Source organism: Notechis scutatus, chromosome 2 (genome assembly GCF_049901735.1).
Source record: "Notechis scutatus isolate UNSWTSFEM ecotype Mainland chromosome 2, rNotScu1.2, whole genome shotgun sequence".
Taxonomy (NCBI): Eukaryota; Metazoa; Chordata; class Lepidosauria; order Squamata; family Elapidae; genus Notechis; species Notechis scutatus.
This window is the reverse complement of record NC_142010.1, coordinates 192,492,083-192,509,831: the sequence shown is the minus strand read 5'-3', so window position 1 is coordinate 192,509,831 and position 17,749 is coordinate 192,492,083. Positions and strand designations below refer to the sequence as shown.

General features: G+C 40.6%; 1 protein-coding gene across 1 annotated transcript in view; it reads right to left on the bottom strand.

Moving 5' to 3' along the window:
* The window catches only part of FREM1 (FRAS1 related extracellular matrix 1), a 148,523-nt gene that overhangs the window by 13,181 nt on the left and 117,593 nt on the right, over positions 1-17,749 (bottom strand). The window contains exons 25-30 of the mRNA XM_087957666.1: positions 17,182-17,596; positions 16,584-16,785; positions 12,625-12,769; positions 7,274-7,403; positions 4,851-4,923; positions 1,723-1,872 (exon numbers count right to left, since the gene is read on the bottom strand). Of these exons, the coding sequence (XP_087813792.1) occupies positions 1,723-1,872; positions 4,851-4,923; positions 7,274-7,403; positions 12,625-12,769; positions 16,584-16,785; positions 17,182-17,596 (1,115 nt within the window). The remainder of the gene's footprint in view (positions 1-1,722; positions 1,873-4,850; positions 4,924-7,273; positions 7,404-12,624; positions 12,770-16,583; positions 16,786-17,181; positions 17,597-17,749) is intronic.

Here is a 17,749-nt window from a genome sequence, read left to right as displayed (position 1 = left end):
AAGCTTTATCTTTTACAAAATGGCAATAGTCCAAAAGGGAGCAATTTTGGATGGCCAAAAAATGGTGCATGTGGCATCTCTACCGTGTAGCAGCATTGGATGCCAGTCTGTTTCTGGGTCCAATTCAAGTCCAATTTAAAGCCCTACATGGCGGCATGCAGCCATGTTATCTACAGAGCCATCTTCATCCCATTACATCAGCCTGTCTCACTGTCTCACAGGCAGAGAAGGGACGTTGTGGACCCCACATCAGCCAAAGAATTCTAAATGGTGAGGTGAAGGAGGACAGCTTTCTCTGCTGTTGCCTCTGCCCTGTGAAACCCCTCACCCCTGAGGTGAGGTCGACCCTCACTCTCCTGGCTTTCCAGTGTTGGAAGTTACGATTCTCCTCTCTTCTTCTCTTGCCTCTTTTTCCAATGCCTCCCCCTTTGCAGCAGAAAAATTAAAAGCACCCATCAAGTCTCCCTGATCTGATCACCTTTTAAACTTTTGTCAAAACATTCACCTGTTTTGAAAAAAAATATATGAGGGATTGTTGGAAGTTACGATTCTCCTCTCTTCTAGGAAAACAGCCCCCACCCTTTGTCAAGTAGGGCTATTAAAATAGCTGGAACCAGCTTACTTTTCACAACAAAGGAAGGAGAAAATTACAGGCATGAGACACAGAGAAAAAACCCTACAAACTAGCTAAGATCCTTTTCCGTAGAAATCAAATGGATGGCAAGCTATAAAAAAAAACCTTGTGAAAAGCAAACCAAAAGGCATGGCAGGAAGGAACCATGATAGCAAACAAGCAACTACAAAGGATCAGGACCATAAAACCAAGATCCCAATCTCAAAGAGACAGGAATTCAACACACACAAATCAAAGACTTCACTTCCAAATCAAAGGACCTGAAAAAGTATAAGAAAGGGGTTTTCTTACCCACTTATTAGATTAATCCTAGGAACGCTGTGAGATTTCTTATCTGCCTTTCTATTAATAAACTGATTCTGACTTCCAAGCAGCTGACCAAATCATTTTGCATTTCTTCCAGCCCAGAAACTTGAATCCACAAAACGAAAAAACTTTGCCTATTCCTTAAAGGGCAAGGCTTCTTTTTTCCTTTCCTCACCAGAAAGGCATGAAGAAATGGTTCTGAGGCCCTGCTTGAGGCACCTATACTATACACGAGGAACATGCAGCTATGTGGCTGGTTAATACCCTAAAGTTCTTCCCGCCTTTTCATTACTTTTTTAAATTACTTGCTCCTTTTAAATTTTATATACTGGGTGATTTATATAATGGGTGGTTCCAAATATGATTGTTAACAAATAAATACATTTATTTAATGGTATTTAGCCCTCTCCTTCCCAAAATGCATCCTCAGAATTACCTCACAACTACACTATGATTAACAGGAGAAAGAGTGGAAGGGGTATTGCAAGTCCCGCAACAGGAGCTGTAAGCTACAGCTTCATCTGTTTATCAGTCAGATTCCAGTTTTTTTTGGTAGATGACAATGGTGTCTGCTCTTGTGGTTGTTTGTTGATTCCTCCATGCTGTTCTCCCTCAGCTGAAGAGAAGGGATCTGCAACTATCAAAGCTATTGTCTTTCTTTTAAGAGAAAAATAAAGTATTTTGATCCAAAGGTGCTAGCAGCAACATTTGTGTGTTGAAAAATAAGCAACTATTCAGCCAAAATTGCTCCAGATTTCATTAGGAAGATCAAAAGAAAATACCTCCTTCCGAGTCCAAAATTCTCACTATAGCTTTTGTCCGAGTGCCAAGAACAGCATTCACAGGGGAGAGCAGAGCCACTTCAAAGACCTCATCCTCTTCCTCTAATCCATCATAGGTAATTGCTATATTCCACATCTTCTTTGACATTCCTACCAGAAGTAAACATTTTAATTACACTTTAATTGCTTTTTCAATCAACCTAGGTGTCGAAGAAATATATTAATTAACATGTCTACAGCTATAACAGACTGGCTTGTATAATTCTATTGTGCTTCTGCCCATTGATTGGACTCCTGTGGCTTTCCGAAATAACACTAACTAGAGATCAAATTTGTTCCTAAGCGCTGATGATTCCATTCAAATAGTAACAAAGATTGGTTTCCTACAGGGTAAATGGATGGGGGATAATAGCATGCAGTTCAGGAGGGGAGGACTGGCTCTTCATGTAAATTTTAAAAAAGAAATGAAGAGAACTCTTCATTCTGAAATCTTAATTGCAAGGAACCAACTCGTGTTTTGAAATATTGTCATTTTCAATCACCCATCACCAAGAGCTCTGTTCCAAGTTCCAGGTATGTCTGTCAAACACCTTGAACAGAAGCCAGTATCTTGATTGGAAAGTCCAAATAATCTGTTCAGCTCTAAGTAGAAATAAGTATCCCATGCATTGCATGCATACACACATCCTAAAAAAAAAAATTCTGACAAAAACTAAAACGGATAAAGTGGCTACTACTACCAAAGCAAGATTTGGCCAGAAAGTCCAAGAAATCTTGAAAAGAAGAAATACATATCACAGTCTCTTACTCGCTACTGAGTTTGGCTTAATGCAAACACTCAAAATATATTTGCAGATTCTCATCGAGGAAAAGAACAGTGGAATTGCCAACAGGATAGGATAAGAATATGGAAGGCAAATTCTTATTGATGCCTTTAAAACAAAAACAAAAAACTTCCTAAGAGCTTAATAGTGAACCCAAGTACCAGAAAAGTTGGGCTCTCACTGACTGGATTTGTTCAAACATTTGTCAAGAGTGTTGAACTCTTGTAATGCTTTAAGTGGTCAGACTGGATGGCCTAAATGACTCCTTTCCACATCTGTGCTTCTTAGGATTAAGGATGGTGGCTATATTTTTGGCCTGACGACCAAGAACAATGCTTCCTTCTTGAGATCTTTAAGATCTCCTTCTTCTGTTGGGATGTAAGTACTTGAGCTGCAGCTAACCCTGAGTTTCCCAAGGCTGCCATCATTGAATCAAAATGCTGCTATTGTATGGAAATCCTGCACGCCGGTATCAGCCCTCCAGGAAGAAGTGTTTTAGAGTGACAGTTTTTTGACTAATGTACTCCCAACACTTATCTCCAATAGAGCAGTCACAAGAGAGAAGGGATTTTCAGCCCCTCTGTAACCATTTTTGCGTATGGGCAAAAGAAAGCAAAGAAGTGTATCTATATGTCTTTTCACATCAGTTCCTTTTATTGGGGGTTTCTGCTCTATTGTCAGGATGAGATATTTTTAAATGAACCTAAATGAAAATGACATGCTTTTTTATGCAGTTATAAATACTTCTTTAAAGTTAAAGTAATAATAATAATAGTGGGGCAATGATTAGAATGCAGTATGGCAGGCTGATTCGGCTCACTCCTAGTTTGAACCTGACCGGCTCAAGGTTAATTCAGTCTTCCATCCTTCCAAGGTCTGTAAAATGAGGACCCAGATTGTTGAGAGCAATATGCTGATATTGTAAACTGCCCAGAAAGTGCTATATAATGCTATGGGGCAGTATGTAAGTCTAAGTTCTATTGCTATTAATTAGAGTATTAAAACAAAATTGTTTTTCAAATGGAAGAAAATTGAAAGAAAGATTAAGGATACAAGTTCATAAATCTAGTTATCTAAATGAAGATATCAATAATAACCCATTTTCAATAATTGGGGAGGGGGGACTGAAAAATTGTACAGTAGCTGATTGAAAAGAGCTGTTGATACTACTCAAAGAATTCACTTATGAAAAACAGGAAAAATTGAATCGGTCCTAATGATGGCTGTGATCTCCATGTCCATCTCCCCAACATAGCAACAGTCATTTAAAAAAAAATCTGGTAATTTTAGAATGAAGAAAGAAAAGTACTAATATATCAGTAATGTGATAAAAGTTCCTTGGACAAGGGCACAGCTATAGCATTTGATTCAATTTAAAAAGCAACTAAACATACATTTATCAACAAGGCAGGACAAATAGAAAGGTGTTATCTAGATCCAAAGCATTAGATAAATTCATATGGGAACAAATGTTCCTTAAAATATGCTGGTCCCATTACTGTGGGTCTTTGAAAGGCTTTCCCCTGATTTTTGAATTCTGGAACAGAAGCCAGCTCAATTGTTGTGCAGTCATAGTCCAAATATCTGGATCTTATCAGATAAACTAACTGCAGCCTTTTTGTAACTGCTGAATTTCTGAGCAGTTTTCTGTCCATTATAATTATCCACATGGAATGTTATTGGCACATCGATCGCCATGGACAGGCTACCTTTGTCTGACAAATACCACAGATGACCATCAATCTAAGCTTGAGACACAGAATAACTGCCCAAGGGCTCACAGTCTAGGAGGGTCATCGCAGCATCTGCAGTAGCAGTAAAAGTAGATGGAAGGACCTGCACATCATGATATGAAAAAATGCTTTTGTATCAGATTTCTTGACTCAAGAACATAACCCTGCAATTTATACAATGATTTCATGATGCACACGTTATAATTTTGACATCACTGTGGCTTGGAAATTTACTTCCTAATTCAAACAAGGATACCAACCCCCCATAGATTCTCTTCTCTGTCTGCTTTGGTTTAGATTTACATCTCTCAATCCATTGCCTTCTTTTATTTATGTATTTTATTAGATTTTTATCCTGCTTTTCTTACTTTTATATATAACTCAGGGTGATAACATAACCCAGTACTTGTTCTTCCTCCTCCAATTTTCCCCACAACAACAACCTTGTGAGGTAAGTTAGGCTGAGAGTGATTGGCCCAAAATCACCCAGCTGTCTTTCGTGCCTGTGACAGGACTAGAATTCACAGCCTCTGGTTTTAGGCCACCATCTTAACCACTGATGAAAGCTCACCTGGATCAAACTGGATAAGTTTGGAAGGAGGCAGGATGAAATCCTTTCCTGATAAAGCAGTCATTTCATTAACCTACGAGAGAAAAACATAGCTATAAAATAGAAGCTCTGAGTCTTTTACCAGAGATAGCCAGTCCAAGATATCTGCCATTAGGCAGATATGTGCTTGAACATGTAACTAGCCCTCAGCAACCATCCAAGCTAGTACACAAGACCTGAGCATGATGTTTCTAGTTTAAATTCTTGAATAGAGACACAAGTGAAAGAAAAAGGAACAGCTATTTTTCACCGCAGAGAGTCAAATGAACTGCAGTCAAATGAAAGGAAGGAATAAAGTAGAGCCAAAACAAACAAAAACAAGGGAATTGAAAGTACTGAAAATTCAATTGGTAAAGAACTAGCCCTAGTGTATTTAAATTTCTTCAGGGAGAGAAAAATGCATTTTACTTAATGAAGCCTTTGCTTTAAGGGCATGATTTCAAAAAAGACAGCTTTGGTAAATATCTTATTCAATTCCCATAGCAATTATGCTGCTGTGGCTCTGTACAAGAGAATATGCACAAGTTGGAGGATTCATAGGAAATTATTAAGCAAGCTGACAGCAAAATACTGTTATACTGTCTATAAAATTGAGTTTATTCTATTTAATAGCATGAACTAGACCTTTTGGCATAAAAGTTTGTATAAAAAAAAACACCTTTCATCTAATTTCTGCCCTTGAAAATATTTGTTCTAGACTGAAATCTGCATAGGGCGATATTTGCTGCAAGTTAAAGGTTACGTTAACACACCAGGGATTCCCATATATAAATACAAAAACTGAAAAACACTTGTGTGTTGTGGCTCCGATTCCCGAGCCTGTGCTGTTAGAGGAAGAGGACTCGGAAGATGCGGAGGAGGAACTGGGAATGCCTTCCTCCCCAGGACCTTCCTCTCTGGCAATGCCTTCCTCCCTGATAATGCCTCAGGTTTCATCAGACAACCGAGAGGAACAGCCTGAGATTAATCAGGAGGAAGGCATATCGGAGCAGCCCCTGACAGGGAGTCAAGAGGAAGAATGTTGGCTTGATCCTAAGCAGCATCGTAGGAAGAAACGTGAGCAGCAATGTAGGAGGCGTGGGAGGGTCAGAGAGTGAGCTGAGTCATTGAGCCACACCCCACAGGAGATAAAAGTGGGTGTGTTGTCGGCTGGAACTTTGTACGGGACAAAGTTTAATCTTGCTTCAGGTTTTCTTTGTGAATGATTTTATGGTCTGCCTTGTAATTTTCTGGAAATAGCTTTTTACTTGTTATCAGTTCGGACTTGGCAGGCAGAGCGTGTTGCAATGCCAAGGACATTATCAGTTCCAAAGAATTAACTCTGTGAAGTCCGAGACAGCTTGCCTGCCTGTGTTTGTGTGAGTTTGCACTCTTTCATCTTTTTGGAAAGAAGAAAGGTGAGACAGAACACTTGTGTGTGCGGTGGAATTCAAAAAAGTTGTGTGTGCGGTGGAATTTAAAGAAGTTCAAAGAGCAATTGTGGCCATGCAATCATCATATGCACGTTCCTTTGGGTGCACATACACAAGATGTAGGTTTTGTATTGCAATTTGGTTAATAGACTCTATTACACTCCCAAGAAATGAACACCTTGATGCAGTGGGAGCAGCGAGTTACTTCAGTGATCCTAACACAAATGCAATCAGAAGGAGTAGGTTGTGATAGGGTCACTCTTTTTAATGTTAAAAGAGAAGGGGAGAATCTAAGAGTAATATACAAAGGGATATGAGGCAGATGAGAGGCATTACACTTCCTGACACAAAGAACATGAAACTTAAATGTAGATGAAGCAATGGCGAAGCACTTCTGCATTATGCAGAAATAGATACGAACTATATGGGTATGACTGAAGACGAGAGTCTCAGGTTAAAGGAGGAGAAAAAATGAACACATAAAAGCCACAAGGAAATCTAGCCACTGATGATAGCAGTATTAAAATCATCAACATGCATCTGAAATGTAATATATTGGATGTTTTAGGAATAAGTGCACAGGTCTAGAATGAGCACTTTAAATCAGATTTTACCATGTATATGTGATAGTAATAAACTACAAAAGAGCGTTGCTAGGTATGTGCTTGGCTACAATCCAATCATGATAATATACATTAGAATGGGTGGATTTCCATGAACATCTACGTTATACAAATATCTTTAGCTATTCCAATGCAACGAAAAAAGGCATTGAAGAATTTTATGGCAAATTCAGTAGATGGTAGAAGCAAATTAGGAAAAAGGATATAGCACTAATAACTGATGTATGAATGTAAAAGTTGGTATTTTTGGACCTCAACTCCCAGAATACTCCACCCAGCAGACATATTCTAAATGTGCATGTTCTTAATTTGGAAGCCTTAAATATAATTATCCTTTGTGATGAATTACCTTCATTGTCACAAAAGCAGAATCTCCCATGAATCCTGATCGGGTGATTTTTAAAGATAGCATCTCCTCCTTTTCACACATTTCATACATATCCTGCTGCAGTTCAATTTTAGACCATTTTAGTTCTAACCTATTGAAAAAGAGAGGAACAAAACATAACAAGGAAATCTCATAAAAATCCCAAAGAATCTCTGATTTGTCTCTTTGTTGTTAATGGAAATTTATTTTAGACTTAGACTTAGGCTAACTTTATTGTCACTTTGAATGGACACTAATCGGTATACATTAAAATGAAAATTCTTTTCAAATTTTTTGGAAATTTTTCTAGCTGTCACTGTTTTAAAGAGAAGAGTTATTTTAAAAGAGGCAAGTTGATCTGATCAAAATTAAGCCTGGCTTGTGTTTTTATCTGTAGTTTTATACCTGGATCACACTTATGTGTGAAAGCAAAAGAGCTTTTGCATGGACTGATGACAGCTGTTTCTAAGATTTTCGTATTACTGGTTTAATGCACATGCAAATAGAAATGATTTGATCTCTGGCTTTCAAGTTTATATAGTATGACATAGGAACAAGCAAGATGGCACCCCCTAATCGGGTGTTATTTTGACAGATATGGGAAAAAGACAAACAGGTATAGTGGTAAAGGTGATGAGGTATCAAACTCAAGCCCTGTGGGCCAGATTCAGCCCTCAGGGTGCTTAGATCTGGCCTGCGGGGGCGCCCTGGAAACAGTGAAGGACTGGCCCACGTTGCCTCTGCCAACGAAAATGGAGCTCAGGAGGGCTGTGTGCAGCCCTCCCGAGCTCCATTTTTTGCTGGCAGAGGGTTGCAGGAGGCCATCGCAACTGAAAAGGAGCTTGGGAGCCCGTTTTCTCTGGCAGAACACTCAGGCCACCACAGGCACCCCCGACATGAGTGACGTCGAGCTAGCCACACCCACTCTGGCCACATACACACTAGCCCCCCCCGAGATCAAACAGAACCCCGTTGCGGCCCTGAATGAAATCGAGTTTGACACCCCTGGTCTAGAAACTAGGACCCTGTGAATTCTAGTCCCACCTTAGGCAAGAAAGCCAGGTAGGTGAAATTGGGCCAGTCACCCACTTTCAGCCCAACCCACAGCACAGACTTGTTGTCATGGGGAAAAGTAGGAAGAAGGAGCTTTATGGTATGTTCACTGCCTTGAATTACTTATAAAGTAATAAAGGTGTAATAAAAATCCAGTAAGGTGGAGCAGAGGAATAGGGTGTGCTCAGTGACAGAGGTGATATTCAGCAGGTTCTGACCCGTTCTGGAGAACCAGTAGCAGAAATTTTGAGTAGTTCGGAGAACTGGTGGAAACCTTCCCCCAGGAGTGGTGAGAGAATGGAGATTTTACAGAATTCTTCCCCTGCCATGCCCACTAAGCCATGCCCATCAAGTGATGCCAAACCCACCAAGCCACACCCACAGAACCAGTAGTAAAAATTTTTTGAATCCCACCACTGCTCAGTGAGTTTCATTTTTCTTTTTTAAAGTTACAAAACAATGCTCCTTCCGTTGCCATCTATAATTTCATTTCATAATACCCGCAGTTCTGCAAGAACAACTATAATTCTGTTTTTTTTAAAAAAAAGCATCTTTGGGACAACCATGATGTGGGTGACTGAGAATCTCCATAGGCATTTGCACAGGACAACTGTCACTGTGAAGTCTCAATGTGGTTACAGGAAGAAAATAAATAAGCAAAAAAAATAAATAAATATCTCATATTAAGGCTGCTACCTGAATCACTTGTTTATTCTATATCTAGCAAATTGGAGGATTTCAGAAATTCGGTGGGAAAGTACCACAGAACTTCCTATTTAAAAATAAATATAATGAATGCTGGAAAAGAAATATAACAGCACTGAAGCAACTGTTATCATTCCACGGTGTTCCTTTTTGCGCTCAAAACCAAAATAGCAAGAAAATACACAGCAGAGAGGTTTAAATTAAAACCACCTATTTTGTCCCTCCAGGGAATGTGATCCAATTATATTAAAAGTAACACCCTACAGAGCTTTTCTCATACTAGGCAGGATTTTTAAAAGAGTCTGATACTTTTTATTGAAAAAGTGTAGGCTTTGTGAAATACTACTGCTTGCTTTATCAGATGCACGGAACAGCTAAAACAGCTACATCCGGTTAGTCCCTCTGTGCATTCAATGAAGTGAGCTATAGATTCGAACAACATTAGAGGGCTACCTATTGTCTATCACTGCTGCTGTAAATAGAAGAATGCAAATGGGGCATCTTTAAATGTCACTGGTAAATTTCCAAAATATACTGTTTCTACCTTCGGAGGCATCATTTTGTGTGGTATGCAGATTTTAGTGCTAGATAAAAGACGAAGCATGTGCTGACAGCTGTTATTGAAACACTGTTGAGAAAAAGGTCAGGTTTGGGGGGAAAGCTTTCAAAATATAATTTCCCCTCTTGTCATTTTGAAAAATCTTACTCAGGGTTGTTGCATAGATTTGCGACATGTTAATATCCCAGAACTAGAGTGACCTCTAGCTGTCAGAAAAGCACATCAAAAGGTAGCTTTCTTCATTTCCAAATGGAAGTTTACTTAGATGCATAATTTACAGCAAAATTTTCCCCTCACAAGTAGAAACACTTTTTATCAATGTTCTCATGAATGTTGTGCTGTCCTGCTGTTACAATGAGCACAATGCTTGTCAATCCTTCACTGAGAAAACAGACTGAAAAAAATGTGTGTGCTTTTCCCAGGGGTGCGATTCAAATTTTTTTAACAACCAGTTTTGTGGGCATGGCTTAGGTGATGGGCATGACTTGACGGTCATGTGACTGGTGGACATGGCTTGGTGGTCATGTTATTGGCTGGGTGTGGCCAACTCAATATCACTCACATTGAGGCACGCATCTCCTCACTTGGCCTCTCATGACTGTGGGGATGCTGCAACAGTCGTAAGTGTGAAAAACGGTCATAAGTCACTTATTTCAGTGCCATTGCAACTTTGAATGGTCACTCCACACAAGCAAAGTACCAGCAAAGGAGGGGAAAAAAACTCCAAAGAAGTTCCAGAGACAGGAAGTTTAGTCCTGCCAAGAATGTAATAAGGGTTAACGGAGAGGCAGTTTCTATAAGCAACACCAGAATGTTTCCTTCCTGCCTTCCTTACAGGATTAGGCCAGTAATTTCTTCTAACAACCGGTTCTCCGAACTGCTTAGAATGTTAACAACCGGTTCTAGCGAATAGGTGCAAACCTGTAGAATCCCACCCCTGGCTTTTCCCCAGTTCAATGCATATTTATGAGAGAAAGAGATGATTGCTTTGAGTTCAAGCAATGAATTGTCCTGAGAGCTCTTAAGATTGAGGAGAAAAGGACGGATACACACGCACACACACATACTTCCATAAGCATTGAAGAAGGAGGAGCCTCTATGCCACTCAGGAGAACTTGCAACACAGAAGCCGCAGCAGAATTTCCTGAAGAAAAACTGGGAAAATAAGATTCAAGGAGTGCATTCCTGTCTCTATGCTGTAGCCAATCAAAATGCAGAGGGTTGTCTATAACGGATCTCCAACCTTGGCTACTTTAAGCCTGGCGGACTTCAACTCCCAGAATTCCTTAGCCAGGCTAGGGAATTCTGGGAGTTGAAGTCCATCAGGCTTAAAGTAGCCAAGGTTGGAGATCCCTGGTCTATAACAAAACACAGGAGACAAATTGAAGAACAATACTTGAGTGGCATAAGCTGGAAAACTTTGCTTTCAACTCGGACCAGGAAAGTACAGGTGGATGTCTCCTTCTCAGTAGGCAGGAAGTGAATAGAAAGCAATATTTATTCCTGCCAACCCAGAAGCTGTTGGTGGTCCATACTCATCATTTGGGGCCACCTAGCAGGGCAGATACACACTTATCTGTGCGATAGGAATTTCTCAGCCTGAAATTTACCTCTGCCAGGAGATCTTGAACAAGGCAATTTCTTAATTTTGCCTAACTTTATGCCTAAGGATAATGATTAAGTTGAGACCCTGTTTCCCTGAAAGTACGACCTACCCTGAAAGTAAGTCCTAGCTTGATTTTTACATGTGCACCCAATATAAGCTCTACCCCCAAAATTAAGATCTCGCCCACCCTAGAGTGCACAGGTAAAAATTAAGCTAGGGTGGAGATGGAGGGTGGAGCTGCCCTACTACTTACCTTTGGACAGTTGTAGCCAGGACTCGCACACCTCAATACCTGCCTTGCTGGCCCATTTCTTCTGCAGCCAGCACAGCTGGCAAGAATTTCCTGAAGGCCTCTGTAGCTGATAACAAAGCTCCGGATCGATCTGGAGCTCTGTTATCGGCTGCACAGGCCTTCAAGAAAGCCTTGTCGGCGGCAGCAGAAGTTCCTGAAGGCCTCTGACAGTGAAAAGGAGGCCAGGGGTGACACGTGCAAGTGAGGTTAGTCAGTGGATGACATCCCCCGAAAATAAGACCTGGTGCCTTTTTTGGGTGGCAAAAAAATTATAAGACAGGGTCTTGTTTTCCGAGAAATACGATATATCCCATTAAGCCATAAACCCAACTGCTAGGTTCATATTGCATTAAGCCAAACCAAGCTAACAACATTATGCCTTAATGCAGTAGGTAAACTCTGGCAAAGCATATGGGTGCACTGTGAAATCTAAATGGATTTGAAGTATGACTATCATTTAAGAGTCAACATGGCAGCAATTTCCTGGACAAAAAGCTTTCTTTCAATGAAACAACAACAGATTTTTTTTTAAAAAAGGCATTGCTTTGATAGTAGATTAGTAGTATAAATAGTATAAAGATAAAGGCCTCCAATAAAGTAACACAATGCTGCCAGCCAATCAAGATACAAAAAGAGCCAAAAAACAGACAGAAGATATTAGAGACACCAATCAAGCAGAACACAGCAAACTCCGAGACCAATAAACAGACCAAGACCACAGACCAAGACTCCCAACCAATCAGGATGAAGAAAAAACCATTCTGGCACAGCAATAGGCTGCCCCAAATTTAAATCTGAAACCACTGTAAAAGTCTGACTCGCAGACGAACACTATACAGAAGCCTGATGATGGCAGATGAGATTCTGCTGAAACGTTGCTACAACTTTAAAAGAACAACTACAATGACATGGGAAAATACCCGAACAAAGCCGAATGCCATACATGTAAGTACCCGTGAAAACTTAAGAAAACAAGTATAAAGATAGTATATATCCATAAGGCCCAGCAATTCCATGAGTTTAGTTTCAAAGCTGTTCATACAGGAACTGTCTTAAGGAAGCAAGCAGCAATTATTGGGAATGATGTAAGAATTTAGAGAAAGGAAATCTTAACTTACATTTGGGGGAGAGCAGAATGTCCCTCAGAATCCACAACTTGAAATTCCAGATCATCTGAATTCTCCTCCCAGTAAGGATCAATGACATAAAATATTGTTTTGCGATTTAAATCTTTCTGGCTGAATTGCTCTTGAATAATTTCTCCTAATAAAATAAATAAAATATAGAAAAATCAAAATGTTCTTTAAAAACAGTTGTGTCCATGTTTATCTAGGCCAGGGGTTTTTGAACATTTTCAAGCTGTGGAAATTGCTAGTTAAAAGACAAAAATCAAAACGAATCCCAGAAACCATGATCAAAAGACTAAAGTGTACCGATTAAAAAAATTGCTCCCATCCCCCGTCACTTACAGAATATAGTCTTCCATAGTTTGAACAACCCTGATGCAGTCAATTTTTAGAGATAACAATTGTTATTTGGTTAGGTAATAGAAAAATCATTGAAAAAAGTGGTGTGGCTACCAATGTATCAAGAAAGAAGTACAATTCATGGGAGAGATGATGTTGTTAATTTAATGTCAATAGCGGAAAATAATGGTGTCAACTAAAAAGATACACCTTTGGTCTTTTTAGCTGCCAGAAAAAGGGAGTGGGGGAAAACAAGGCATTCTTGAAATGCCTAGATAATCAACTCAGCAGCCCAAAGTTGTCGGAGCATAAGAAGGTTATTGGAGAGCATGATGGATGACTCTTGGAGACTGATGTGTCCTATTGGAGAAGTCACATCCAGGGAGTGGGGGGAAGACCAGGGTCAAGGGGGAAATGTATGATGTGATTTAGTATCGGCTGCACCCAGCCAGGCACCAACATGGCTACCTCTAATAAATCAATTTTCTTTTCTCTGAGATTCGGCTAGAGACTTTTGATTTGAATGAGGGTGGGTTTGTTGGAGCCCTGACAAATGGCTTAAATCAGGGGCATCAAACTCAAGACCCGAGGGCCAGATCATGGGATGCTTAGATCTGGCCGTGGGGCCACCTTGGAAACAGCAAAGCACTGGCCTGCAGTGCCTCTGCCAGTGAAAATGTAGCTCAGGAGGGTTGTACACGCCCTCCCTGGCTCCGTGTTCAGCCGCGACAGCCTACTGCAGTTTTCTGCTGGCAAAAATGGATCCCCCAGCCCACCCTGGGCCACCACAGGTGCCCCAATATGAGTGACGTCGAGCTGGCCATGCTCACCTGGCTACGCCCACTCAGCCTCCAGAGATCAAACACAACCATGATGCGCTCCTCAATGAAATTGAGTTTGACAGCCCTAGCTTAAATGGTTTGATCAGTTTTTCAATTACTTCTTTCAAATTGGAAGGTATTAGCCTAGATGTTTTGTCTCAAAACACCAAAAAAAAATATAATCTCCTGATAAAGTCTCTATATATGGAGTGGTACAATTCACTTCACGCTTTGTTTCCTCCAGCACAGAGAGAAATGGCAGCATGTTTAATCCTGTATAGAGCCATCATCCAACTTTGTGATAATTAATTCAAACTTATGAATGGATCCATTCCAGCAAATTCATATAGATGTTTGGGAATACAGGTAGTCCTTAGTTCATGATGGTAATTGGAGTTCCCATTGCTAAGCCATGCAGTCATAAAGCATGACATCATGTGACCCCATTGCTCCATAACAGCAGTCCCTACTGCTGTCATTAATTGAGGATGCTGAGTCATTAAGCATGGACCTCCTCATGCTTTTCTACAAGCAAAGTCAAGAGGGAAGCCAGGAGGAAGTTGCAAGTCCCAGGCTGGTGGGCAGGTAACGTGTTTGCTATGGTGAACCAGAAGAGTATCAGATGCAGGATCAGCACTCCAAAGGATGAGAGGGCACGCAAGCTGTTGCCATAACCCAGCACAAGGTGCTCTGAAAGGCAGGAGGGCATGAAAACATCCGTCTCACGCTAGCAAGACCACTGCCAGAGCAGGAATGGAGTGGTAGGGTGTATAAAAGGCTGCTACAGCCCAGTACAAGCATAGCCAGACTGGGGTGGCTGCTGCTGGAGGTGGGAGGATACACAAACAATGGGAACAGGAGCAACTTACAGGAGTGTCGCTCAGCCTTCTCTGCTTTCTCTCCATTAACTTTGCTTGTGAGAGGCTGGCAGAGAAAGTCACAAATGGCAACCGCATGATCCTGGGACGCTACAACCATCGTATGTGCAATCTGGTTGCTGATCATCTGGATGATGATCATGTTAATTGCAGGGGTGCTGGGTTGGGCAGATGTTTGAGGAGCAGTTATAAATACTGCTCGTTTGGCATTGCCATAAACTTTGAACTGTTGCTGTTAGTCTTTAACTGAGGACTACCTGTAGATGGACTCTTGCAAGACCTCTCAAAATAGTTTCCAAGGAATTGACCAAAGTTTCCCCAAAGCCACTTCTGTAGAGAGCCCAGAGAGGCTATGGAACCCTATGACTGCTCAGCCTGGCAGAAGTAGGAACTGTTTTGACCAAATCTGTCCTGCCTTCCCAGATTTTCCTCTTTGCTTCTACTGTTATGTCCACCAATCCCATTGCTAGTGCTGCCACCACTGCTGCTGTTGAAGGAGATTCTTTCCAGTAAACATGAACGACAAATATGGAACGGAAAAGGGGACCAGAAGAATCAATGGGGAAAAGCAAGCATGTAAATCAGGGCTGTTAAACTTGCAGCCCACGAGCCGGATACATCATACGGTGGCCATGCCCACAAGTTTAGTGAAGGGAAAAAGTCCTACGGGCCGTTTAGGCCGCCAAGTTTAGATGGCGGGGAAAAAGCTGATGCCTAAAAAGGTTGGGGATCACTGCATTACATGACGCAGATGTGACGACATGCGTTTGACACTCCTGATGTAGAGGAAATTGGTTCTAGTTTATAAGACATGTCATCGGTTTACAAAATAGGACAGAGCCATAGAGGGGGAAAAAGCCCACCAATTATTTTTAAAAATCTAAATAGATACACAACTTGGAGCTCTATGTTTCTGTAGAATCTCAACTATATTTTACTGACAGTTGTCTAATTTTTTTCATATTCCATAATAAATCTGCAATGAGCATTCCCAGACTTGGCTTTTGTGGTGATATTACAACTCATTCAAAGAATGTTATTGGCATCCAAGAAGCAATCCTCAAATTCTGACTTTTCCCAGCCTTCCTCTGTCTTTCTTCTTCTCCACAATACATTGCTTATGTAAAAAGAACTGGAAGAACGATGAAATGATTTTTAATTAGTCACAGTAAGATTACCCTTCTGGGAAGGGAAATAATGTTCACCTTCTGGGAAGGAATAAGTTTCGAGTTAGGTCCAGTGGTTAAGGTAACAGGCTGGAAACCAGGAGACTGTGAGCTCTGGTCCCACTTTAGGCATGAAAGATGGTTGGGTGACTTTGGGCCAGTCCCTCTCTCGCAGGCCTGCACACACCTTCTAGAATTGTTATTGTGGGAATGAAGAAGGAGCACTGTGTACGTGTCAGCTTTGGAAGCCATATTCCACACTGCTACATAGCCTGAGAAAGTGGGAGCGGGATGATTTCAATTGAGTAGTTCTAAGTAGACAAAATAAAATTCTTTTGGTAGTTCAAGGTTATTAAGCGTGGCTCAAGATGGAAAAAGGATCTTACATTGGAACAGATCGTGATTGGTCCATGGGATGTGATGATGGTAAAAAAAGGGATGGATTGTAGTTTGGGACATTGTGGGAAGTCCGGGAAACTTTTAGTTTCGAGATTCCACAGATGTGTCAGATGCTATTCTAATAAAGGTACTTTTGAGATTATCCTTGTCTCAGAGTTACTGATTAGAATGGAGGTTTGCTGGAACGCTGACAGTATGTTTGCCACCTTGAGTTGTTTATATATAAAAATAAAGGTGGGATAATTTTTTTAAAAAAATATTACATCCTTAATGAAACATGATCGGTAATACCCATAAGGTATGTCGCCTACAACAGGTTAGGACACAAGGTTATTAGGACACAATACCTGTTGTGATATTTTGCAAGTAACCATACTGAGGACCTCGCAAAATTTTAAAAACAATTTGATCATCTTCAGTATCACAATCTGATGCTTTCAAGGACCGCGTTGTAATGTAAAGTCCATAGTTGCCATTGTGCAAAAGTTCCACATCTGAAATTGTATGAAGATGAACAATTTCTGGGGCTGCATTTGCTGGGCTATCCACCTGTAAGAAAAAAATAATAATTTGTATTACTGGTCAAAGATTAGATTGTAATGAAAATAATATGTAATGTTTACCTAGTGAAACTGAACACTTGTATAATCAAAATCAACATCCACACTGTGGATTGGACTTAATATCATATAGGGAGCCAGGCACATGTACTCCAAACTATATTTGAAGGTTCTGAAAACGTCTGCATGCGTTGCAGAGAAAACATACTGGAATGAATTTTGTTCTATTTTAAACATAAGCATACTCAGTCTTGGTGTCCCTTGACCGCTTCAGGCTGCATTATAACATTATTAAATAAATAATGCAAAAATCTTATGTTTGCGCACTTTCTGTGTATTGAATTAAGTTTGTATACACGAATGTAGACCTTTATGTAGAACTTGCCTGAATAATAAATGGCAAGGGGTCTACTTGTAGCCTGTTGTTTACAAGAAATCCTTGATTTACTCCATCTGTTGCCATGAATGAAAACCTGTCCATCTGAGAACCACCTCCTCCGTGTCTATAGGCTACATTCAGATTGTCCACATCTTGTTGGCTGAAGTTTTGCTGCCATAATCCAGTTTCCCTGTTATAGAGTTGACCGTATTGTGGGAACTGTGTTAGGAGAAAAGAAAGATTTTGTGGCGGCGTATCTGGATCTGAAAGTTGGAGAATATCTGCAGAAAGAAGTGCCGTGCTGCCTTCAAACAGTCTCAGGCCCTTGTTTTTGACCACGCTGGGTAAAGCTCGGTCCACTGTCTCCAGGAGGATCTCAAATTCTCCATGTTTAGTTCTCAGCCCATTGCTGATGATGAATCTGGCAAAAAGAGGCAAGGCATCCTTCAGCATGTGTTCTTGTGGCACCATCTACTGAAATGAAACAGACACCTTTACTGAAGAGCTTGTCTCTTACTATCTATGAGAAAAATGTAAGTTCCAATTTCTGATCGAATGGCTCTTGCGGCACGTT